The following is a 26102-nucleotide window of genomic DNA, read 5'->3' on the forward strand; positions in this document are numbered from 1 at the left end:
GCTAAAAAATTTTTCTGTTTTCGTGGTAGATTTGTTTTGTGACATGCTTGTCCTAATTAGGCTATTTAAAAAACACTTTTTTTTCTTTGCAGTTACCCTTTAAGGCAGAGCTGGCTGTAACGGCATTGTTGTAAGGAAATTAGTAACTAAATTGGTTTTCGCCGTATTGAGTAACATAATAAGGCCATCCCGCCGACTGCCACTGCTATTTCTGCTTGATTACATGAGAATCGGGTCGTTAAAAAGGGGCCAGACAGCTAAAAAGGCAAAAGATGGTTCTGAAATCCCATTTTTTTGGTGAACGCACAATCCTCCTGCCAAAAGGCTTGGAACTCCGAGTCGTGTCAAACCTCGGTTATACAATGGCTTCATGTGTATATAACAAGCTGAGTGTAAGGTTGATTTCTGCCTAAAATATGACAATCGGGGAATTAAGAAAAGGTCGGGCGGCCGAAAATTGCGTCTGCATTGATTTCTATTTTTGGGTCAGAAGCGCTTTCGTCCGACCCAAAAGCGGACAAAAGTGCTAACGACGCTTTCGTGTTATACTTCCTTTTATACCCCTATCATACAGTCAACTCAAATGCCATTTAGGCCAAAGGCCTTCGAGATTCTCAAGAAACATTTAAGCTTTCAGGTGTCAGACGTGTCGAGAACATCTTGAAGGCGATTTAGGAGATGTTTATTGCAATTGTAGTTTTCGATTTGTTAGAGACTATTGTCACTTATTTAGCAAAATAAATGCCTTCATACAACAAAATTGCTGATGTATTGCCATTTATTTTTGTAAACAATATTATGGGTTGTGTTTATTTCTATTATTTTTGAACAATTACAGGTGTTTCTGCTAGCGAAGCAACCTTCCTTAGTATGGGCTGGTATGAGCTGCTGTAAAGGCAACAATGATGTTTCCGTGTGAAAACTCTCCAGTGTTCCTTGGCTTGTGAGTTTCTTTGCCGTTCGGTTCCTTGTCTGCTTACCCCACCAATTCCGTTAGTAACGACAATGAAGCCTTCAAAACTGTCAGACTCGGGTTGCTGTTCTTTTTTGTATGCACGCACAGCAACAAAACTCCTTGGCTGCCATCCGAGCTGTTGTGTCATCGGCGAAAAGTGAAGCCGATAGCTTGGACGGCCAGCTAGATGCTGGCAAACAACTTCATACTTGCAACCACAGCGGTGAACTGCCTCACAGTGAATTGGCAGGTGCAGTCCTTTGTAAGATACGAGCGATGGTTTGAAGGTACCTTGCCCAACATGCCAAAGTATGTTTTTAAACACGCTTTTCGTGTGAGGCCAGCTGCATTTTGCTACCTTCTTGATATGTGCTGGCTTTAAATGGAGCAACAAGTCACTTGCAAGTGGGAGATGATATCAAGAAGGGGGTGGGCATGGCCCTCTTTAAACTGTGCTCCACGGCCGAGGACAGGATGGTGGCCACCCTGTTCGGTATCAACCAATTGACCAACAATGAACTGCACTGAAAGTTCTGCGAGACTATCGTGTCTGATCTTGAGCCTGAGTGGGCCAAACTGATGGTTCCAAAGGAGCTGCCGGAACTTATCCGAGAGTTTTAAGCTGCCCTGGAGTTCCCCCCAGGAGTTGGGCCGCTGGATGGATGCCACTTCCCGGTGTCACCACCACAAGAGAATGCAAGCGGCTACCATAACTGCAAGGGCTGGTATGTGTATGGTGGTGGTGGCCTGTTTGTGCTGGTGCTGACATTGGCTAGTTAAGGGTTACCCCAAAAGCTCTCTTGAACTCCAGGTCTCTGTTGTTTTGCTGTATCTTGCAAAAATCCTTTACCACAAAAAAAAAAAAAAAACCAAGAGTGTATTGAAAGATGTTTCACATCTTTTTGATAGCACCAGAAACAAACTATTATACGTAGAAACTTGCTTCTTTACAGTGAGTCTGTTGTACACAGTGCCCCTGTTCCTGGCATAAGCGGGGCTTCCAGTAATGATATCTTGTAGTACAGTTTCTGGCATTGGACAGCTATACTTGAGAGTCTTTTTCTTATCTTGTTCAAGTGAATTGTGTTTGGAAATGCTGTCTTTGCAGGAAGTCAGTGCAGAGTATTGTCTGGCCTTGTTCCAGGCCTGCCTAAGCAGGAGACATTCAGAATGCTGAAATTCGAAATGCCAGTGACTGCAAAAGGCAAAAACTCAGAACGGCAAACAATCACAACATCAAAAGGCCGAAACACAGCAACAAATGCAGAGAATATCTAAATAGCATGTCTGCAAAGCAAATATAAAAACACAGGCAACAGATGAGTGCATCCGTATTGTCCCAGTTATCCAGAACAAGTGCTAAACATTCTTCAAGCAGCTGTAGCTTGCGGTATGGATGGCAGGGTTCTCCTCTCGTTGCTTCATCAATATCACGGTACCCTGCAGCTAACTCACAATGTACCTTTCAATATTTCGGCATTTTGATTTCTGGCACTTTACTACATCCACTGCTTAAGCTTTGGCATGGCCAGCCCTTGTTTGTACAAGCATAGCAATGCCCAAACTGGTGCTCTTGTGCTTCTCAGCCCCTCACCCAACCTTTCACGTGAAGTATAGCTTGCTACGCATGGGCAAGCACTTGTGAATTTCCTGTACTAAGTACAGTATAGACCACTTACAACCAGGGTGTCGAACCGGAACCGAACCAAACCGAAAACCGGAACCGAACCGTTATTTTTAGCCGAACCAGAACTGAACCGAACCGAAATCTTCGCCGCCATGTTGGAACTGAACCGGAACCGAACCAAAAAAAAAATATAACGGTAACTGGTTCAAAACGGTTCAAGGTATTCTTTTTTCGTTTTTGTTAGTATCACAAAACGAACATATGGGAATATGAAATTGGCGGCTGTATTTCTACCTATTGCTTGAATTGTCACATACAGAATTGCAATGTATGGTAAACTGTGGGTTTTCGTGGCGCTTTTGTACTGGCACTATGATTAACCATGTGTCACGTCACCTGACGTCATGGTGTCAATACATGCTGTCAAGTAATGTCACGTGACCCTGTGACGTCACGTGACTCACTGCGTCAAGTCGATTTAATTTGAGAAAGTCACTAAATGTATTAACCTTGTTGACAGCGTGATGTAACATGATATCACGATTTTGCACCGAGTCACGTGACACCGTGACGTAAACAATTTTCATAGCCCCGAATCGAGTGCTCAAGTTCATGCCAATCAGCATCGCCGAACATTCGGGCAACGGCTTGTGTTCAATTAAAGATGATAATAGCCCAATTTTAATAATGTCTGAAGCTCCAGCCCAAGCTTTTGCTTTCTAAACCCTAGCGCATGACTATGATGAACACTGACGGTACATAATTAGCGTCAGATCACGTGGCTACTTGTTCAAATTGCGAGTTGAGGAGGGGATCGACAGCTATTTGTTTCTTTATTTTCTTTTGCATCTGCTATTTTTTTTGTCTTTTCGCAAGCTATCAACGTCAGGGGTTATTTCTTAACAGTATTTATTGAAAGTACAAAAACAAATGTTGCACGACCAATTTTACATTATTGAAGCACCCAAAAATGTTTTCGTTATTGGGGAGGAGGAGCGACCGTGACGCCCCAAGCGGTTAACTTTAGAACTACACGGATGGGGACAATAAATACAATGACTCAGCGCTCGGCCGACATAACCGAACGCGGCGTCAGCGTTCGGCTGGAGTTGTGTTTCCGGTGAGGAAGAGGACAAGCACCACGGATTTTGGCCAAGCAATGGCCAATGTCTGGCGATGGTCTTTTGGCCAGTGGCCAGAGAGTGGCCATTCATTGGCCAATGCTTGGCCGATGGCTGATGGCCAGTGGCCATTGGCCAATGGCCAGATAAAGGCCAGTCACCGGCCAGTCTCTGGCCACTGTCTAGCCACTTGGCCAAGGACCACAGCCAGCCACTGGCCGATGACTGGCCAACTCTGTGCTGCTTGGGGGGGCTCTTTTGTTTCCACTCCGGCCTGCATGAACAATGCAGCATGCATGGTCCCAGCTCAGCACAAAAGCCGAAGTGGGCCCAGCTCGCATTCTCTGAGGATAGATCCGACACTTAACGTCGCTTCGTCGATTGTTAGTATTTTTTACATTAAACTGTGCCGTGCGCTCTATTGTAGAAGATGACATGGACATGCACATAAGGCCTGTGTGTACGTGCAGAGGCCTTGTGTTGAGTAAACACCTAGGTGTGGGGAAACAAACGGTTAAGAACGCCCCCTATAATTCGATCGCCTGCCCAATTTTTGAACTGTACGGAAAAAAATACTTGAAAGAAAAACATAAAAAAAAATTGACCTCAGAGGGAGAGCCGAACATTGGCAGTCGCTTTAAGGCCGTGTTCCAAATCTTACCCAAATGGATCCGAGTTACTCCCGCGGGTCATGTCACGTGACATCACAAATTGAAAAGTGCTGGACGCGGCTAGGTTTTGGAACGCCAGAAAACAAAACCCTTACTCTGGAGTAAGATCATGTAAATTTTGGAACACGGCCTAAGTCTCACACGAGCGTCGTTCTCAAGGTTTCTACCGCCTCTGTATTTTGCTTAAAGGAACAATACAAATATTTCTATACATTCACATAACGCTGCTTAAAATCACTTCCTAACGTTAATAACTAAAGAAACTTGGCTTTGCTCTTTTTTTAGGCAATGGCAGTGGCCAAAAAATTAGAGAAATATGAGCATCGTTGATCCCCTCAACTCGGAGCCAGAAGCGGCATCCTGGCCTGGTACCTATCTGAGGCCGCCAACGTTAATCATGCCCCCGTGGTGGGGTTGGAAAGGAAGAAAACGCCTGCTGGAGCTCCAGGCATTTTTAGAGTTCGGCTAATCTCATCACCGCAGTGGTTGGACACAAGCCACTACCCGAGTGTCCGCCGAGGCATTGATTGTTACGAGCCGATGTACAGTGCTCACGCAGTTCTCGTGTCTCATCCATGAGCCGCGCGCGACTGTCGTCAGGCGGCTGGTTTCGATCCCCCAATTACGTCGTCAAGCTTTGCGAAGACAATACTGAAAGATATAGTTCCCTTTTATTCTCGTAATTCCACCGTGACAAGGGAACTTCTGAATCAGTGGCGGCCTGTGCGAGTATACTTGGGTCAGACTAGGACGAATACGCCTCTGAAAATTCATGAACATTCCAACCCGATATCATTTGATGACCGCTTTAAACTTCGCGGGGTGCAAAATAATAAACAAAAAAAAAAGCAATGGAGAGTTGCTGTTAACAAGTGACAAATAAAATTGTGGATTTAGCACTCACAAACGGAGGAGGCAATTCCTCAGGAATACTTTCAGCCTTTCCACCTTGGTGAAGAAGGAACACCAGCGAAGCTGTACTATGGTGGGAATGAAGTAATGGGCCGGCCGCAAGTCGGCAAGCCAGAGGCTGGAGAGGTTGTCGCCATCAATGCGCGACGGCGGCAACCAGACAACCGGGAAGCCGGTTGTCTGGTTGCCGCCGTCAATTATAGATGGCGGTAGCTGTCCAGAGTTTTGTGTCATTATTTGTTTGCTGACTGACATGATGGGAAACTGACCCTTAATAGCTCCGCTGTAAAAATAAGCATGTATGTGTGCGTGAGTGTGTGTGTGGGGGGGGGGGGGTAGTTTTAAAAACATACTCTGTTGTAAAGAGGTTCCTCTTTCCCTCATCTTTGGCGGAGACCAAAAAGCGTGGGCCCAGAAACTACTTTGTTTGCAAAAACACTCTTGCCAAAAAGCACGTTTTTGTCGTGCCAGACGGTCGCGCAGTTCCTCGCGAAGATGCACTACGAATAATAATACGTGCCTTTCAAATACTTGGCTTTCACTGAGCTTGAACCTCCTGCAGCGTGCATTTTGCACCATCGAATTTGATTTTCTTAGCAAAAAGCCACAATGACTACTATCATATAGTGTGATGACGTCACGTGCATGCCATGTTGAACAGTTCAGCTTTCTGGTGAAATGTGATGTTCGCAACACTAGCAATAGATGTCCTACTTGTAAAGTTTTCCAGTATTTATTCCAGTCTCGCGATGATAGATGGCAGCCCAGAAAAATGTTAGAACGCATGACTATTCTAGCATAGTGCTGTAAAGTGAGGGCCCAAAACAAGTGCAGGTAAAACCGAATGTAACATTAGCCTCGCGAGGTAGTATTTTGCAAAGTTTCGAGCTCATGCAAGCTGACGAAATGAGATTTATATTAAGATTTTAAGAATTTCATCGGTCCTTCGCGCTATTCGTGTAAAATTATTAATTTCATTGCGTGCACCTTTACGCATCTCTTTTTGCAGTAAGGCGCTCTGTAAGAGATTATTTAGGAAAATACCATTATTTTCTCTTTTTTTAACATTTCGAGTATTTACTTTCAGACCTGTCATGTGAACACAGAGTCTTTTTTGGCGTACCCTGCAACCCGATGTTTCACACTGCCAATCAGCAAACAGAAAAACACTTTTGCGCAGACTCAACAGCTCGCGTAGTTTCGAGTATGTTCCTTCCGTGTCGGTCTCAAGCGGTTATGTGAACTTTTAAGGTAATATTTATTGATCAATATAAAAATATATTACATTGATAACTGAATATTTGACAACATAAATAAATGGCCAACCACCCAATAGCTATGCCCCCAAAAATTATTTGAACTGTGTTCTGCCAATCTTTTCCGGCGTTTGTATCCTCGACAGGCACGTTGAAGGTTATTTGGGACAGCTTTACATACATTTCTGATTTTGAAGCTAATTTAAACAACAATTTGTTCCTCACATATATAACTTCTTAAACATATAGAAGCCTGTTATTGCCTCTTCTACGCGGTAAACATTGCTTTAATCTGTCTCTGGGCTGGACAAAAACAAAGTAAACAGGGGCGCGCGGCTGTACCATGACGATTACGCACGCAAACTGTCAGAAAATATCCAATTAAGTAGCTGCCATGCCGAAAAAAACTTTAAATACTACTTCGTTTTGCTTAATAAAGAAGGTACTTTGGGGGACGCTTAAGCTTTGGCTTTAAAATCGCCTCCTTACTTGCCGCGCAAGCGTGCCTCGGTTGCCTAGTCAGGAGCGTCTGACTCGCAACCGAAGGTTCGTGGGATCGAATCCCTCCTAAAATTCTTTTTTTTTTTCTTTAAGGCAAAAAGAAATTATTAGAGACATACGGCGGCCTGCAATTCACGTTACATGTCATGTTTTATTCACTTTCATTCCATGCGTGATGTCACGTTTCACGTGAGCATTGTGAGTTGTTTGAAATTCTTGAGCGAGGGCATGTAGCTCTGACGTCATGACCTTATCGACCATTCAGGATTTTCCAGTCACGCCACCGAAATCGGCTTTTCTGCGACATGAGCTTCTCAGTGCTATTGCGTTAAAATGATCAATTAGCAAGGGTGATGCTCATTTGCAAATTAAATTGACCGGCCTCTTGTCAAGAGCAAACCTCAATAGCCAGGCTATGCCAGCTTATCCTGTATAAGAAAATGTTAACTAACGTGGGCAAGCGCTATTTTCGGCCAGATTCGATCTGAGTGCGAATGTGCATATAGATTAGACTGAACAATTTTGATTGCTCCTTGCTGCATGATTAGTCGCATGCATCGCGGTGCTGAGTGTAAGCAATGTTTGGTTAAAACAACAAGCATTTTGATTGACGCTCGGCATTTCTTTAAAAAATAGACTGAAAGGGATTATCCTAGAACTTTCGTGACATCTTGAAAATTTCATTGCTTTTTGCTTAGTTGTGTCGTCATCATATACATATATATATATATTGTGAAACATATTTAGTAAACAATATTTCACGATATATATGGCCACGAGGCTCCCATTTCATAATTTTGTGCAGTAATTAATTCCTTAGTTCGAGGACACAATCACGATTTAACTTTTAATACTGCGACACAAAGTTGTACCAATCAAGGGTATTTTTGGTGACCATGCCACACTTGGCGTCAACATTTTTTACTGTGTGAATAAATCAGCTTGAATTTTAGAATTTTACTTAAACACAAAGAAAGGACAGGAAAAGACAGTATAGTTCTAAATTCCAAGCTGATCAATTTACAGGTATGTACCAACAAGCTCAGCTCTTTACTGTTATACTGAAACATTTGGATTCAGGTAAATATATGTTACTGGTAATGTGTATGTTATGTCGTATGAACACGCCGTTATGTATGTTAAGAAATTAAAAAAAAAAATGAATTTCATACTTTTGGTATTTGACAAAAAAGTTAATTGCACAGATGAGAGGAGAACCTATATAGTTGATTGTTTCACGGCGTAAATAGTGTATAGTTTCAGAACAACGCGGAAAATATATTATCAATTTAGCGGTTCAAACCGGTTCGAACCGGTTCGAACCGGTTTGAACCGTTATTTTTTGCTCCCCGGAGCTGAACCGGAACCGAACCGAAAGCCGTGAACCCGAACCGGAACCGAACCGATAAAAATTTCGGTTCGACACTCTGCTTACAACGTAATCGCTTATAGTGCGGGACCAGGTATAACGCGGTTTTTTTAAACCACCGGTTCGTCTCCCATAGAACTCCATGTAATTACATACCGCTTAAAATGCAGGCGCGCGAAGGGAAATACCGGTTATAGTGTGGTTTCTGGCACAGCCCGCCGGCCGCGCCGACGACCGGAGCAGCGAGCGCGCTTCCCTGTGCGACACTAGATAACGGTGCTGACGGCGCGAGCAGCAAGCGGCACTCGCGTGGCAGTTGCGCCAGAGCCGAGTTGCTCGAAGAAGCGGGAAGAAGCGAAAGGCTTCAGTTGCCATAGCGACGGAGGGACGCACGCACGTGTCGTTCGCGTGCGTCCCTCCGCTGCGTTGGAAACAAACAACCGCAGCGACAGACCAATCGCAGGTCGAGGAGAAGTGTTCGCACGCGTTGCATGCCGGTCGCGGGCGCCCAGTGCGTACACACTCTTGGCTCTCTCCTTTCCCCCCAACCTCTATTACAACGCTTCTCCTCCTCCTCCGGTCGCGGGCCGGCTGCTTCTATCCGCAAACACAGCGTCGGTTGTGATCGCCGTCCGTTCATCTCATCGTTCCACGTAAAAGCGCTATCCTTGACTGTGAATTTTCGTTGTGTGTCGCTATGATAACCCAGCACGTACTAGAAGGGAAGATCCACCTACTCGTGCGGCGATGTCGTGGCGGCGCTCTCAAGACGGCAGAAACAACCGTGTCGTCGTGTTTGCTTACTTCGACTACAGTGGTGATTTCTAAGCATTTGTGTCCTCGAACATCGCCCGGGCTTCTTATTTGGCGCATTTCATGCGTGTGCTCAAGTTCAAGGTATTACTGGCGCGTACCTTATGAAGGATGCGAATTTTTACGCATTTTCGTCTCCGGAGAGAAGTGATTAGGGTTAGCAATCCTGAACGCTCGCAACGTCCGTCCGCAACCCGCGACGCCGTTAAAAGGCTGCGCCAGGCAAAAGCCGCTCATTTCTTTTAAAATGTGTAACACGTTTGAGAGAGAAGTGTACTAGTCTGGTGAAATAAAGACTTTCCTCAAACTAAGCTTTATTTTTCATCTAACATAAAATAAATTCTTTTACAAGTGTAAGTTGTCTCATGGCATGTATCTTGGCCTGAAAAATTGATGTTTTGGTTATAGCGCGGTACCGCTTATAGTGCGGATTTTCGCGACTCCCGCAACATACGTTATATGCGGTCTACACTGTACATGCTTTTATTCTACCAGAAGATGTTCCTGCAATCGTTTCTTTTTTAAAGGGATACTTAATCGGAACTTAAATAATAATAAAAATAAATCAAGAAATAAGTAGAATAGATTCAGATTAACCCGTAATTGATAATCTCATGATTGTATTTCAAGCAGATGGCTGTATTTTTTGTTCTTACTAACGAGATTCTGGCGAGCGTTTCAAAATCGGCCATCGGAGAGCGCGATGCATCTCGGGAGACCGGCAGATACTTCGCGACCTTGACGTCATTGTTATGTACTTCGCGATTCGGTTTTAACATAATACTTTATTAACTAATAACAAGCGGCAAGAATGACAGCAGCCTTCCATCCTTGCGGCCCCAGAGCCAGCTCCTTTCTGACTAAAGGCGCACTTGTTATGGAGCGGGTCAATGGCGCCATCTAGTGAGGGCGTACAAATACACAGCACTCCTCCCTTCTTAATGAAGGCTACCTTATTATTGAAGGCTATGTGAACCTTAGGGTCTTGCGGACAGTTTGAGTGGGTTGTCTCCAACAGGGCATCCTTGCAGTCTCCACTGTACTTGGTTAGCTTGTTGCATAGCCTTGGTCCTTGTCAGGTGGTGGTAGTTCCCAAGGGCTTGATGCCCAAGTGGTGAAGTGTCGCTTGACTTGGTTGTTGTGGCGGTACACTTGCTTTTGCAGAGTTGATACAGCCACAATGGATGTTCCGCTGGTGTTGTCAACCTCACCCAACCACCATCGAGGTCTCTTGCCGAAATTGTGAACTGCAACCTTGTCCCCTTGTGGCGTAATCCCTTTTCACAAGATATACCAGACAGGTGCAAACTTTATTAAGCCCTCAACTCATAAGAAAAAGAAGTCCATGCACTTCATTGCTCAAAATACGTTCCACACTTGGGCAAAAAAAGGAAAGTTAGGATGCACACTCTTGCGTGTCATTCAGAATTCTACCTCTTATTTGTTTTGCAGTCACCACAAAACCATTTTTGTGCCTTGGGGGCTTTCTTCAAGTTCACACACACAAAGTGAAACCACTTGTACTTGCAGGACTCATTGTCGCACTTCACCATTTCGCCTGATTCTTGTCCTTTGCAGTAGCAATAATTTTTATCAGTCACATTGTCTTCCTCCTCACCGTCTGAGCATGTAGTGTTGTCTGAGTGTGTCATCTTCATGACTTTTTTGACTCCAGTACCTCAAGCTGATCTCGGGCAGGAGTGCACATGGAAAGAAGTCCACACAGCTAATAATAATAATCAAGAATCAAGAATAGTTTTTATTTGTGCCCAGGAACAACCTTGCGGTTTTGGTGCTGGCGCACGTAAAAAAGAACAAAGACAGTTTTACATAAAATTCTACAAAAAAAGAAGACGCGAGAACTGTGTACACAAAATTGTACAGAAAAACAAAACAAAGAAGTGCACAAAAATTGCACAGAGAAATGAAGACACGAAAAAAAAATTTTCTAATACATATGGATGCTTCACTTGGACGCAAACAGACGCGAACGTCTGAACACTACACATACAGCTCCGTACAAATAGAAACAAGAAATCAACCAGTCATAGAAATACATATGGAAACCCGGCAGTTGATTCAGGAAGTTCATCAAAAGTCACAAAAGAGCTTCCGCACAGATTTAACAAAATCGGAAAAGTTGTCAAGAAATATATCGAGATTAAGAGAAGAGTTATTGTAAAGGAGTTCCGCACGAGATACTGGATCAAGTGTATTAACTCTAGATGACAGATAGAAGATTGACGTTTTTCTTGTCGTCACTCGCGGTACGTGCAGAGAAACCTGATGCAGGATGTCGGAGCTATCTATTTGACCATGTATACATTTATAAAGAAAGAGCAGCTCCGCAGTGTTTCGGCGTCCCTGCAAGTTTGGCAGTCGAATGGGTGAACTATGCACGTCATCAACTGCTTTTGCAAAGTTGAAACGGTGTTTAAAAATAGATACGAATTTCGCTTGTACACGAGAAATCCTCAATAGATTAGAGTGGCACGTCCCACCCCACACAACAGATGCATACTCAAGGTGAGAACGACACAAGGAACAATATAAGGTGAGAAATGTTTTAGGGTCACGAAATTCTCGTGATACACGACACACAAGACCCAGGGTGCGCAGACTTCACAATATGCATAACATGACCCTGGAAACGCAAAGCAGAGTCAAATACAACACCAAGATCTCTGATTTCGCCAACGCGGGATTTTATTTTATTTATTTACAGAATACCTACATCGCCTCGTGGGCATTATCGTAGGGGGGGGGATCACGAAATAACAAATAACAGTGATTTTCACAAACAAGAAAAAAATACATCATTGTCTGAGATACTGACCAGCTCCTGTTGCAGCAGGTTCCAGTCTTTGATTGTTTGAACAAAAAAAGAACTACCAAAATTGTTTGTTTTATAACAGTACTCAAAAACCTTTTCAGAGTTATCGAACCGCACTGACATGTAACTTGGTTTATACAAATACTCATTTCTATCAATGCCAGTTTCATTATAATAAATCCGATGAAAAAACTTCAACCTTAACTTATACCTTCTAGTGTTTAATGATTCCCATCCCAGCATGGCTTTTATTTCAGAGATACTTGCATAAGGGTTATAGTTATTGCTGACAAATCGTGCCGCTTGATTCTGTACCTTTTCTAATTTTTCGATAAGATAATCTTGGTATGGGTCCCAAATGATGCATGCATAGTCGAGTATCGACCTAACATGCAAAATATAGAGTTTCTTTCACCTCTGTTGAAGCGCCCTTAAAATTCCTCCGGATAAAATATAACATTTTGCTTGCCTTTGCTATTGTATAGTCAATATGATTGTGCCATTTAAGTAATTGGGTGAAATTAACTCCTAAGTATTTACAGTCGCTTACTCTGCGGATTATTGCATTTTTAATGGTATAGCTGGCGGGAGACCTTGATACATTTTTTGTGAAGCTGAGATAATTACATTTTCCAATATTTAAACTCATTTTCCACTTATCACACCAATGTTCTATTTTATCTAGGTCGCTTTGCAATATTTCTATGTCCATTGTTGAATATATATGTCTATAAACAACGCAATCGTCCGCAAACAACTTAATCGGCGATTGAATGTCAGTTACAATATCATTAATATAAATTAAGAACAATAATGGTCCCAAGACACTGCCTTGGGGTACTCCTGAACTCACAGTTATAGGTAATGACTTGCTACCATTTAAAACCACGCACTGCTCTCGGCCACTTAAGTAATTTTTTATCCACTTTTGAATATTGTTAGTTATATTTAAAGATGCTAATTTCTTCAGTAGTAGGTGGTGTGGTACAGTATCAAAGGCTTTACGAAAATCAAGGAAAATTGCATCTACATTAGTATTGTTGTCAAGTGATTTTGAAATGTAATGTTGAAATTCTGCCAGTTGTGTGTTACATGAACACCCTCTGCGAAAGCCATGCTGGGAGGGGGCAAGAAATTTACAGGATTCCAGGTAATCAAAAACTTCACTATATATAATATGTTCCAACAATTTGCAACTAATTGACGTCAAAGATAAAGGCCTATAATTTTCTACAAGTCTTTTATCCCCTGACTTGAAAACAGGAATAACATTTGCTACCTTCCAATCGTGTGGAACTGCCCCAGTTTCAAGGGAAATTTTAAACATGAGACATAAATACTGGGCTATAATATCTCGACACTTATAAAGAACAATCGATGGTAATCCATCAGGTCCGGTTGCCTTCGAGGCAGTCATGGGCACGTTACCAGTAAAAAGTAACAGTGTTACAGTTACAGTTACCTAGGGGGAAAAAGTAACTCTGTTACAGTTACAGTTATCGGATTAAAAAAGTAACGTGTTACAGTTACAGTTACCGCAGAAAGAGTAACGCCGTTACTTTCTCGTTACAGTACCAAAATTGGACACAAGAAACCATAAACCAAAAAAAATATTTTATTTGTTACACTGTAGTGAGAAGAAAGATGAACTGCTGAGAAATTAGAAAACATTAAAACCGAAGGGTGCTTCTTTTTTGTGTCATTCGTCGTTTCAGAATTTTAACGATTATAACTTATTTGCAATATTTGTTATAACTTAATATCAACTGTTTTTCAAAATTGTCATCGGAGAGCTTCCCTCTCTTGATGGCGAACACATCGCGTCCTTTGCTGAACAGGCGTTCAGCCGGCGCGCTTGACGGAATCCCCGTGTTGAGCCTGATGAAGATCCTCTTTATCATGGGGAACCTTGAGAGCCCGGTCAGATCGGTCGCGGGGTCGCTCACCCACTGTTGCACCTCCGTTGATGATGGTAATGCTTGAGGCAAGTGGAAAAAAAAATCGTCTTCGTCGCCATCCTCTTTGCCTGTTGCGTCCTCACTGCAGTGCTCCTCCAGCGCACGACATTCTTCCTCGAGCAGCCGTACAGTTGCAGCTTTCCGCTCGTTTTCCATGATCCAGGATAGCTTGAACTTGGGGTGTACCGCCGCTGCAAGGGCCAAGTCCTTGTCTTCAAGAACTTCTGAAAACCTGTGACGAGACAAGAAACAAAAAGGAGATTTTTGCACTGCTTGAACCAATAAATCGAAATATGGATGATTGAAACCTACAATGTTAAGTGTAGATAGCTCGCACGGATATGCTACCATGCAAACGCATGTGCAGAGAGGGGTAGCAATATAGTGAACAACAAATATATCGCTCACCTCTTCTTGACTCCCGCCTCAAGGGCGTTGGAAAGTGGGGTGCAGTACTGCATTTGTGACAGGGACCCTTGGTATCGCAAGAGCGAGTGGAGAGTGGGCTGCAGCACACCCATATACATGTACTGCTCGCCTTGCAGGATGTCCAGTGCCTTCGCCACGCCATACATCGTCTGAAAGAGTACGAAAGGTTAGCGCACTGCATAAAGTGAAACAAATACGCTATTACAATACCTTGCAGTATTCGTCGATGAAGGCAAGCTCCTCGTTCTGTAGCTTTGGCAGCGAAAGTCTCTCGAATGTGGCGTCCAGTTTGCCTTTCGAGACCTCATTCAGGAACTTTACAGCGTTATACAAAGAGTTCCATCGCGTCGCGTTTGGGACAGGAAGTTGTCTTCCTAGGGTGATTTTTATGGCTTCAGCGGCTTGAACTGACTGGGCTTGCTTCCTCCAGAGACATTTCAGTTTTGCAAACACATTCTTCGCCATTGCACCGTAAGGTAACTGGTTGCACGCGTTTTCAGCATCCGCGGAGGCAACTAGATTAAGAGTGTGTGCAGCGCACCTCTGGTGCCGAGGCAAGTGGATCTCTGATGTGCAAGCGCCTGGAGCTGTGTCAAGAACCTCTGTGATGCAATTTTGGGTGACATCTTCCTCAGGTTCGGTAGCTTCTCCAAATACCCTGCGCCACAAAATAAGTCACACCCGTCAGAACCTTTACCCAGCTGAGCTTGAACGTTGCAAAAGATATGAGATGATAGGTTAGCTACAAATTTAAACAATCGTCTAGTAGTGTTTAATGACTCCGATGGGGAAGTGTCATAAAAATAGGATTACGAAATGAAGCTACGCAACGAGTGTACGTCCGGATATTTTCAATAAAACTGCCTAAACTCGGCCAAATTTCACATGTGGAGCTTCATTAATCGTATAAAAGCAGTAAATGTCCCCCTATTTTAATATGTGCCCCTACACTGCAGATCGCCTCAACAGCATAATAAAAATTGTGAGTGAAACACAATGTACCGCATTTAATATGTAATTCTGGTATACGTTTGGGGTGATATGAAGGTGTCCAGCCGGAGCTCAAAGGCTAGGTTTCTGTTGACAATGTACTACAATATCTGTATATTAATTATTTCAGCTATTCACAAATTACAGGCTTAGATGTGCCGGGTTCTAAAACAAACCGACCTGCGTCTCACTGAGAGTATCGTATAGATAGGGTGCAGTGCATCAAGAACTTACCTGTTTGAGGCTGTCCAGCAGTCTGCTGTGCAGCAGACCCTCGTCGCCTTCTCAAGGGTAGCGATGAGGGACGCTTTTTGTTCTCGGTAGAGGATGTCCAGATGATTCACAAAAGACTTTCGGTTCATCACTGTTGCCGATGGCTGCATTCCGATGATCAAGCGCCGGAAGTGTTCATTTTCAACGACTGAAAAGCACTGCATGTCGCCTACCACAAAGTTTACAATTAGCCTGTCTATCTGACTTTGCGGCACAGCTTTGTGTCGACTCGTTCCTGCAAGACAGAACTCCAGTGTCTGTGTCGAGCCGCCACCCGCATGTCTTTTCTCATTCGAGGGCTGACCAGGTTCGGCTTTCCTTTTCTTAGAGTCGAATTCCTTCAGAGCAACAGGATGTTTCTTCTGCGCAAAAAAAAAAAAAAAAAAAAAAAGAAAGAAAAGAGCACAATTTAATGATATGGATATATTTCCCCATCGTCAGCACAATTCATAACGCCAAATGAGCCATAAGAAACCGGAGTTCCCAAGAATAGAAAGCTTAAACATACCTCTAGATGCTTGCGCAGGTTGGACGAAGACGTCCTGCTTGCTGAGTACTGTTTACTGCAAATGTTGCACAGCACTGTGATGTTTGTCGCAGTCGTCAGAACAGAAAAATATTCGCGATACGAGGGCCAAGGTAACGGCTGCTCCGTGTCGGAAGACATGACTGCCTGTCAGGATGGCTTGAGCGCTATCAAGAATAAACAGGCTGAACGCGCACAGTAACCTCTGCTTGAGATTTCCCAATAAACTGACAAGTGATAGCTGAAGAATAGTGGCCATTTTTGAACCGTCTGGTTAAACTGGCCTCTGCGCAAACCAATCGTATTCCCGCACGTGGCTCAGCCCCCAAAAGTTTTCACCAATAGGCGACAGGGTACAAGCTTTCGGACATACGTTGCGTTAGATGGACCTCCCGCGTCAGTGAACATTTTCGTTTATTTTTCACTCCGAAACCAAAGAGGACACAGATGGTCACATGATTACCTTATGGGATATACTCGAAAGCAGGCTTAAATATAGCAGGTCAAACAGCTTTGGAAGAATATAGGGGGAAAGGAGACAAAGTGAGGCCTTCTGGTGCTCTACGTGTGTACGACGACCACCGCGGCGCCTCTGTCTCAAACGCCAACTGTGGAAGATCAGTCCGCACACGCGCCTCAAAACAGCAATTTCTCTCTCTTAAAAACACGTGTTTTCCGGGTAATCGCTTCAGCTGGAGCACTGCAGAGAATCCACAACAAAACGTCTATTGGAGTATTTCTTGGGGCTGTCAGCGGGAAAGGCAATTTACTCGAGCGGTTCCGAAGAGAAAGAATAAGTTAAACAAGCGCCGACTTTCCGCCTAATATGGGGACGGCTTCCTTGGAAACTCATAGCGAAGAGGGAGCGGCGACCGGCTGGGTGTAAAAGCGACGTACAGCGCGGACATATCTGACAAAGAGGAAGGGAGAGGGGGAAGGGCAGACACAGCCCAGACGGAATACTCGGAGACATGTCGCATGACCACCGACACCCGCAGACGGTCCCCACAGAAGAAGATTGAGCCAAAGTCGGTGAAACACACATTGTTTGCCTCCCCTACCACCGCAGGCGCCGCTTCCTTAATCTCCCGGTTTCGTGCTCGCTCGTCCGTCTCGTCTATGGTCCGTCGTAGGCAAAACGAGGCAATTTTTTTTGTTTGTTCAATTTCTTTTTTTTTTTGTCAGCCAGGAATTTTAATTTTATAGTAAAAAGTAACTGTAACGGCCTAAACAGTTACAGTTACCCAATAAAAAAGTAACAGTGTTACAGTTACAAGTTACCAGTATTAAAGAGTAACGCGTTACAGTTAAAAGTTACCGAAAAAAGTAACTAGTTACCGGTAACGCGTTACTAGTAACTAGTTACTGCCCAAGACTGCTTCGAGGTATTCATTTCATGCAAGAGGCAAGTCAAACTGGTGCTCAAACTGGTGCTCATGTAACTTTTTGCTGGTCAATCCAGATAAAACTAAAGTGCTATCTATGTGCAGAAAACGCGAAAGAATTTTACATCAATATTTTATCGGCAATTCCACTATTGAACGTGTGGAACAAGTTCGTGACCTTGGTGTTTATTTCGATAGTAATCTTACCTTTTCATATCATGTTACACAAATTGTTGCTTCTGCCTTTAGAACAATGGGGATGATATCACGTTTGACGCATGATTTTTCAAATATAATGTGCGTAGTTCGATTGTTTTGTTCCCTTGTACGAGTTAAACTTGAGTTTTGTAGTTCAGTGTGGAATTCGCCAACAATGACCGACGCTGCACGGATAGAAAGAGTTCAGAAGCGATTTATACGCCTTGTTTACGATAGATATTTTGATAGAAAATGTTATTTTGATTATGAATACCTTCTTAAAGAACTTTCACTCCAGAACCTTTCAAAAAGAAGGATTGCTCGTGACATTATATTTTTATACAAAGTGGTTCACGGCCAAATTGATAGCAATCTTGTGTCGTCTTTGAACTTTCATGTACCGGCCCGAGTCGTTAGAAACTCAAGCGTGTTTTATAGATCTATCCAAACGAGACCGTCTCCTTTGGCTAGAATGCAAATTTGTTTAAATGAATTTCCGACTCATGTAGACATATTTTTAAATTTTGCTGCGTTCAAACGACTACTTGATATGCATATTTTTGGTTTATGATTGTGAAATGTTTTAATTTCGAGAGCATATGTCGGGGGGGGGCTTGAGATTGTGTATTGTTTTAGGTGTTCTTTTTTTTCTTTTTAAACTTTTTATGTGCCACCACACTGTAACCAATAGGTTGTTCTGGGGCATTATACAAATAAAGGATTATTATTATTATTATTATACCGTTAACATCAATTTCAATATCTGCCATTGTGTTACCAGAAATAACAGATACTGGTGATTCATGGCTGGTTGTTTCTTGAGAAAATACTGATTTGAAGTAAGAATTAAAACATTCTGCCTTCTCAGCATCACTCTTGATTATTGTATTGTTAACATTTAAGTATGGGATAGAAATATCATCTTTTCTACTTGTTTTAACGTAATTCCAGAACACTTTGGGATTTCGCTTAAGATCATCGTTTAGCCGGGAGAAAAATAACTTCTTTGCTTTTCTTGTAGATAACTTTAATGTGTAATTAATTTCCTTTAGCCTTTGCAGGTTTATTGGACAGCCATCTCTGGAAACCCTTCTATATGCACATTGCGCTCTTCTTACGAGTTTACGAATTTCAATATTAAACCATGGTTTTTGTTTTCGTTTTTGTCGAATAATCCTCGATGGTACAAAAGTGTCGATTAAGTTTGTTATTTTATTACGAAAGATGCTCCACAGATCTTCTAGACAGTGCGATTCTGCTAAGCATAAAAAGGTTGAAAAATAGCTGTCCAATTCAGTGCCGATGGCGTCAAAGTTTCCTCTCTCATACATGAATACCTTGCGTGGAAGTTGTGCCCTCTCGGGTGCTCCAGATACATTTAGCGTTGCAACAACCACACTATGGTCACTTATTCCAGGATACACCCCGACCTGAGCTACAATATTAGGGTCATTACATAAGACCAAGTCTAGAATGGCGTTCAACCTCGTCGGCTGCTGCACATATTGATTGAAGCCGAAAGTGCCCAATACCTCTGTAAACACAGTGTTAACGCGTGATTTAACAATACATTCTGTTGTTCCAGTAGACCAGCTAAAATCTGGCAGATTAAAATCACCACCTAGAAAAACACTGTCAGGAATCATTGATAACATGTCACAGAGCAAACAAATTGAAGTTTCACTGTTATCAGGGGGGCGGTAGAAGGTCCCGAACACGAGAGCAGTTCCCCTTGGGAAAAAGACCCGACACCAGACAGACTCGGTAGCATTTTCGAAAACCAGTTCATGACTAGTCCATCTATTAGAAATTAGTAGAAAAACTCCCCCACCGTCCCGATGTCTGTCTTTGCGATAAACTGTAAAACCCGCCGGAAATACCTCAGCGTCACTAACAGTATCATCTAACCAAGACTCCGTCCCCATAACAACTTCAGGTTTAAGGGTCTCCAACAAAAGTGCAAACTCGTCTACTTTATTTTTGATGCTACGGCAATTTACCAATAGTACTGAAGGCGCCTGTTTTGTAGCTGTAGCCTCATGATTGCTTGGGCCATCTTTAGGCTTTCCGACCCGTCATTCGTATTCTCTTGGTTGGCCAGGCGCCCGATATAAAACAGGTTGTCTCGTTTCGCTGTCCCAGATAAACGTCTGTCCATTGATAACCAGTTTATCGCGGTCACCATTCTGATCCTCTTCCTGTAACTTCGGGTGTTCCGCAAGGGAGTGTCCTTGGCCCTCTTCTTTTTTCAATTTTTATTAATGACCTCACTTTTTGTATAGATAAAAGCGTGAGTATTCGTTTATTTGCGGACGACTGTCTATTGTTCAAGGATATTAACTCTACTAGGGACCAAGTTGTTCTGAACGAAAGTCTTAATGCAGTTTCTAGCTGGTGCGATCGTTGGGAGATGAAGCTTAACCAAGAAAAGTCCTTGTACATGCGCATCACTAACAAAAAGTCCTCTCATCAGTATGAATACTTTATTGGTGATAACTACATCTCTCGGACGATGAGCTTTAAATATCTTGGTATTACAATTTCTAGCAACTTATCTTGGTCCTCACACATTGAACACGTTTGTGCAGCTGCCCGTCGAAAACTAGGTATGATAAGGCACAAGCTTAAGCACGTGCCTTCTCATGTGAAACTTTTAGCCTATAACACATTGATAAGAACGAAGTTAGAATACGCCTGTACAGTCTGGGATCCATTCACAAAAAAAGATATCAAGATACTGGAAGATGTTCAAAAGCAAGCAGCTCGTTTTATATTTAATCGCTACCACCCGCATGACTCACCTGCTGCCTTAATTCAAAGTAACAACATCATCTCACTTGAATCACGAAGGAAGCTAGCTAGACTAAAATTTCTTTATCAACTCTGGTTTAAAAAACTCCGGCTTGAATCGTCGTCCTTTCTTCATCTATCCTCGACTAGGCACACAAGGCATGACCATCCGCATAAAATAACTCCAGTATTCGCTCGAACAAATGCATTTAAATACTCCTTCTTTCCCAGAACCATAACAGAATGGAACAACCTACCTCATCACATATTTATATCTGACAATGTTTTGGAGTCGATTGAGTGTTTGTTTGATGTGTAACTTTTTGCATTGTGTTTTATTTTCCTGTTCCCCACTACCGCCACTCCTCCCAACTTTGTTGTGAGCTACTACATGTGCTTTATTACAATTTTTGCATACTTTTCCCCTGTTCCCCTTTCCCATTTTACGGATTACCTGGTGTTGCGTTTTTTCTTTTTTTACTTGACTTTTGTAACCCCCAATCCTGCTTGGGCCGCAATTGGCCTGCAGTATTCCTAAATAAAAAAAAAAAAAAAAATAAAATAAATGAACCTTGTTCTCTCTGTTCTGCCTTTTCTCCTTCGCATAATTCCAAAGTTGACGCCTCTTTTCTTGGACTGCAAGACTAAAATCCTCGGAGACACTGAATGAAGTATTCTTGAATTTAAAAGCACTTCGCAACACAGACTCTTTGACCTTCCAACCCGGGAAGTTGACTACAATTGGTCTGTTTTTCCCATCTTTGTGTTTCCCCAATCGGTGGGCTCTTTCAAATAAAACATCGAGCGATAACACGTCTTTGCAGATTTTTGTGATCAGCCTTTCCGATTCTTCCCACGTTTCACTGCGAGAGTTGTCGGGAACTCCGAAAAATACCAAATTTGTCCTCCTGCTTCTGTTTTCAAGATCATCTAATTTTGCTTCTAATTTCCTGCCACTTCCTTCAATGTGCAAAACACGTTTTTCAATATCATTAGTTTTCAAGCTTATGGTATCAAACTTCCTCTCAAGATCAGCTTGTTTTGCCTCAATACCAGCTAACTTTCCCAAAATAGTCATTTGACCAGATTGCAATTCCAACAAAATGGTCTCAATTTTCCCAAGCTGTTCAATCTGTGCCTTAGTCATGGGACCGGGGTTTAGCTCCACGTCACCCGACAAAAGCAACAAGGTCTCAAAAAACGAAAACGATAGTTCACAGCACAAAGACATCAATGTAGCGATCACCCAAGAGCTAGCAAAATGCATGTATCTACAAAGCACACGTTTGTCGATTGGGCACGACACTCTGAGAAGCATTACATTGCTCGTTCGGCAACATTTTGAATGATTTAAATAACTAACCTGGTACATGGAGCAGCGTGAGTATGGGCCGAAAAGAGTGTCGTGCCCCAGCGGCTGAAGGCGAAGTAGCTCCCTTTTATGGCAACGGTGCAGCGGATCCGGAAACGTCCCTCGATGCCTGGCCATCTGTCGGTCTTCAAGATGACACAGAAACTTTTCTGGAAAATCCGGTGGCTCGAGGGGACGATGAGTTGACGAAAAGAAGTTTGTCGCTGGCCATGACTCGTAGATTGGGGCTGCCGCCGTCCCGACGGAATTCGCCGTGACAGCGAGAATCCAAATCAGCACCTGGTACATGGAGCAGCGTGAGTATGGGCCGAAAAGAGTGTCGTGCCCCAGCGGCTGAAGGCAAAGTAGCTCCCTTTTATGGCAACGGTGCAGCGGATCCGGAAACGTCCCTCGATGCCTGGCCATCTGTCGGTCTTCAAGATGACACAGAAACTTTTCTGGAAAATCCGGTGGCTCGAGGGGACGATGAGTTGACGAAAAGAAGGTCGTCGCTGGCCATGACTCGTAGATTGGGGCTGCCGCCGTCCCGACGGAATTCGCCGTGACAGCGAGAATCCAAATCAGCACCTGGTACATGGAGCAGCGTGAGTATGGGCCGAAAAGAGAGTTCATTAGTGTTAATTGTGTAGTTAAATGGTACTGTGGCAGTTTTTCTAGAGTAGGTCATGACTTTTGTTTTGGACTGGTTGATCTTCAGGTGATTACGTGAGCACCAGCCAACAAACGAGGTTATATCAGACTGTAAATCCATGCAGTCGGGTTCGCCGCCTATTTCTCTAAATATTTTTATATCGTCTGCATATAGCAAGAAAGAAGACGTGGTGATGGTGCTTGCGACGTCATTCACAAAAACAGAAAATAGCAACGGGCCCAGTACGGAACCCTGTGGCACACCCGAAGTTGCGTTATACGTGGAAAAGCAAGACCCGTTCGCATCGGACCGCAAAGACCAACTGCAGAGAGCTTTGATAAAAGTATACTGTGGTTTACAATGTCGAAGGCCTTGCTACAATCAAAGTATCTAACGTCAAGTTGACCTCTGTCGCACACAACCTTAGACGCAGCAGTCGCGAATGCCACAAGATTTGTCGTCGTTGAACGACCAGCGAAAAAACCGTGCTGGTTGGTACTTATCATGCTTTGAAGTGAAAAAGACAGAGACCTGTGGATGACGTTCTCAAAGAGCTTAGAAAACGAGCAGAGTAAAGAAATAGGTTTGTAGTTAGAAGCGTCAGTCCGCTTGCCCGCCTTAAAAATCGGGACCACAACAGCAATTTTCCAAATACTCGGGAAAATGCCAGACTTCAGACAATTAATAAAGATAGCGCAAAGGACTGGTGTTAAAATGCAGCCGTAAGACTTGAGTATAGCTTGGGGGATGCCGTCATGACCGGCAGATAGCGTCGGACGCATTGCTTTTATACAAGTTTCTACAGTAACCTCGTCTATCGCAATATTACTAACTGATAAAGTGTTCGTGCATGGAAGGGTCTCATTAGGAAGTGCGCCAGTATCAACAGTGTAAACCAAAACCAAAGACACCAGCGAAAACATTACATACATCAGTTGTAGAGCCTCCGTTCCCTTCTATGACAATAGCATTTTCTCCTGCGCGATCGCCCCTGCGCGATTTAACTCCTCTCCAAAATCTTTTAGGGTTTCGCTGTAGATCTGACTGTACTGCTTCGGTATCTGCCTGCTTATCACGCTTAAGCAATGCCCTGCAACGACTTCTCACCTCCTGAAATTTAGACTCGAATTCAGGACGGCCTGTTTTCTTAAGTTTTCTATGCAAAAACGACTTTCTCTTCAAAGCCGTACGGAGTTCAGGAGAAAACCAATAGGGAAACCCAGAGCGTATGTTTTTTCTCAATGGGATGAACTTTTTCATTCCCTCCTGTACCACAGCGGTCAGTTGATTTACTTGATCATTCACGTTTGGAGACTCTAGAATGGAACTCCAGTTAAAGTCAGAAAAATATCCGTACAGGCCTACGTAATCGCCAGCTGCGTAGTTAAAGGATTTCTCGACGTTTTGGCCACTCGGCATTTGGCGCAGCACTGGTGTTTGAATAGTCATTTTTATATCAAGCGCTGGATGATATTTATCCTCTGGAACGAGAGGAGCTTTACTTTTATCGACACTGACAGTCTCTGAGGTCGTTAGACACAGGTCGAGGAACTTCCCTTGCCAGTTGGGTGTGGGGTTTCGTTGTGTCAGACCTAAGAACGATGAAAAATTTACTAACGAGTCACATTTTGTAGTGATATAAAAATTATTCGATGTGACCTTCCATGTTTTCCAACAAATAGATGGTGCGTTAAAATCGCCTAAGATCAAAACATTAGCTGAGTCAGATGCGGTTACGGTTCTTTCAATCTCCTGAAGGCAGTCATGGAATGTTTCCGGTGACATATGTGGGGGAAAATAAAATGCTCCCAAAAGTATATTGTCTTTCGGACTGCGCACCTCAACCCAAACTGACTCGGAATAAGTCTCAAGGCCCGTCCGCCTAACGCAATCGTAGGACCGACCAAACGCGATCAATACACCTCCACTCCGCTTCCCTTCAGCAGACTGCCTGTCACTGCGAAAAACCCTGAAACTTGGCGGGAAGTAATCGGAGGAGGAGATGTCTGGACATAACCACGTCCCGGTAAGAACCAGAAGAGTTGAGTTTGAGCAAATTAAATTTTCAAAGAACTGCTTAGATTTTGTGCGCAGACCACGTACATTCTGATAATAGATATTTAAATCGGTATACTTTAGTTTCATATTACATTTTTATGCTATGTCCGACGGATGAATCATCTCATCGCGAAAATTACCTCTAAATGTCTGGAAGTAGCACGCGCTGGGCCACAGGTAAGGGTCAGCGAGCGCATGAAAAGGAGTGTGTACAGCGATGTAAAAAGACGCGTAGGATGCATGTCGCGTTTTCAGACGCAGGCATTGCAAAGGTGTCACATTAACAGACTTCAAATGCCTCACCATGTCCGCTGACGTGGTGCGTGGGTTAAGGCGTGTGACAAAAATCTCCTTTCCCTTGGACTGGGGAGACAAAACTGAAGAGAAGGAGGCATTCTCAGGGGCCCCCAAAGACGGCGTGCCTCCAAAGCTGGTTTCACGTCGCAAGTCCGCACACGGAGCACGGGCCGCAAAGTCCGAAGACCCAGGCACAATGACGCCAGGTGTCGCCGGTGTTATGGGACACATATGTCAGGCACGGGGTCAGGCACGGGGGTCAGGCACGGCGGTGAGGCGGGCGGGATCGACGCCAGTGGACGACTGGACCGGCGCGCATTCACCCCTGTTGCCGGAAGCGCAGGCTTCTTCTCGGCTCCCCCTCTCTTCCTTGACGACGGAGTTCCGGATGGTGAGCTAGCAGGCGGCGCCGCCGAGTGCCTGAACCTAAACCTGAACCTGAATAATAATAATAATATTAATAATCATAATAATAATTATATATATATATATATATATTATTATTATTATTATTATTATTATTATTTATTCCGGCTCGGGACAGCCGTGACGCTGCAGAAAGGCCGATGGCTCATACCATAGAGGTCTGCGACGCCGCACAATACAAGGTTGAACAGTCATGAATTTACACAGATGCCAATAACGTGATGGTGTGATGATGATGATGATGATGAATGCAAACAGGTTGGGGGGGAGGAGTGGGAATAGGGAACGTAGAGGATTATGGGAACAACACTCCAAGCCTGCCGGCAGAAAGCCCTAATGTCTTCGGGGTCAGCGGGATTCTCTACAGTTAGCTCAGGGGGCAGAGAGATCCAATTCTTGGCTGTGCGCATCAAGCAGGACTCGAGGTGGCATAATGTATGTGCCAGAGAGGCTGAATCTTTCCGGTGCAGGCGTTGAAGCGAAAGCGTCGGAGGGCTTCATTGAGGTTCTTATCAGGTTGCAGAAGAGACAGATGGAAGCCACATCTGTTCTGTGTGCAAGGCTGTGCCAGTTAGCTCCCTGTAGGAGGGATGGCGTAGGTATGTCCCTGTAGGGTGAAAGCGCCGCACGAAGGACAGTGTGCCTGTAGAGCGTGTAGGCAGCCCTGCGCTGCACACTCTCCAGGCCTTGTTCAAGTGATTTCTGGAAGGG

General features: G+C 43.8%; 4 protein-coding genes across 4 annotated transcripts in view; 2 read left to right on the forward strand and 2 right to left on the reverse strand.

Annotated features, from left to right (window-relative positions):
* Positions 1-26102, forward strand: part of LOC120835975 — a 387414-nt gene that overhangs the window by 194381 nt on the left and 166931 nt on the right. The gene's annotated exons all lie outside the window — the stretch shown is intronic.
* LOC120837130 overlaps positions 1-26102 on the forward strand; it is a 213803-nt gene that overhangs the window by 39064 nt on the left and 148637 nt on the right. The gene's annotated exons all lie outside the window — the stretch shown is intronic.
* Positions 13686-15872, reverse strand: LOC121047558 (zinc finger BED domain-containing protein 4-like). Its single transcript, XM_042291412.1, has 4 exons — positions 15670-15872; positions 14656-15103; positions 14425-14594; positions 13686-14248 (listed from the first exon to the last, which is right to left on the reverse strand). Exons 1-4 carry the CDS (start codon positions 15870-15872, stop codon positions 13792-13794), a joined length of 1278 nt encoding a protein of 425 aa, XP_042147346.1. The 3' UTR covers positions 13686-13791.
* Positions 19786-22847, reverse strand: LOC121836746. Its single transcript, XM_042291901.1, has 3 exons — positions 22259-22847; positions 21170-21970; positions 19786-19997 (listed from the first exon to the last, which is right to left on the reverse strand). The coding sequence occupies exons 1-3, from the start codon at positions 22589-22591 to the stop codon at positions 19893-19895; spliced, it is 1239 nt and encodes a 412-aa protein (XP_042147835.1). The 5' UTR covers positions 22592-22847; the 3' UTR covers positions 19786-19892.

Source organism: Ixodes scapularis, unplaced genomic scaffold, assembly GCF_016920785.2.
Source record: "Ixodes scapularis isolate PalLabHiFi unplaced genomic scaffold, ASM1692078v2 PGA_scaffold2__306_contigs__length_199485367, whole genome shotgun sequence".
Lineage (NCBI taxonomy): Eukaryota > Metazoa > Arthropoda > Arachnida > Ixodida > Ixodidae > Ixodes > Ixodes scapularis.

Excerpts from the sequence above, each read along its gene's own strand:
- LOC121836746 (XM_042291901.1), bottom strand. The coding sequence starts at position 22,591 with ATGAACTCTCTTTTCGGCCCATACTCACGCTGCTCCATGTACCAGGTG. Across the intron at positions 21,971-22,258 it reads CACGCTGCTCCATGTACCAG|GTTAGTTATTTAAATCATTC; the intron begins GTGCTGATTTGG and ends TCCATGTACCAG. Across the intron at positions 19,998-21,169 it reads GAGAGAACAAGGTTCATTTA|GACCGCGATAAACTGGTTAT; the intron begins TTTTATTTTTTT and ends GATCAGAATGGT.
- LOC121047558 (XM_042291412.1), bottom strand. The coding sequence starts at position 15,872 with ATGCAGTGCTTTTCAGTCGTTGAAAATGAACACTTCCGGCGCTTGATC. Across the intron at positions 14,595-14,655 it reads TCATCGACGAATACTGCAAG|ACGATGTATGGCGTGGCGAA; the intron begins GTATTGTAATAG and ends GTACTCTTTCAG. Across the intron at positions 14,249-14,424 it reads GAGGCGGGAGTCAAGAAGAG|GTTTTCAGAAGTTCTTGAAG; the intron begins GTGAGCGATATA and ends GTCTCGTCACAG.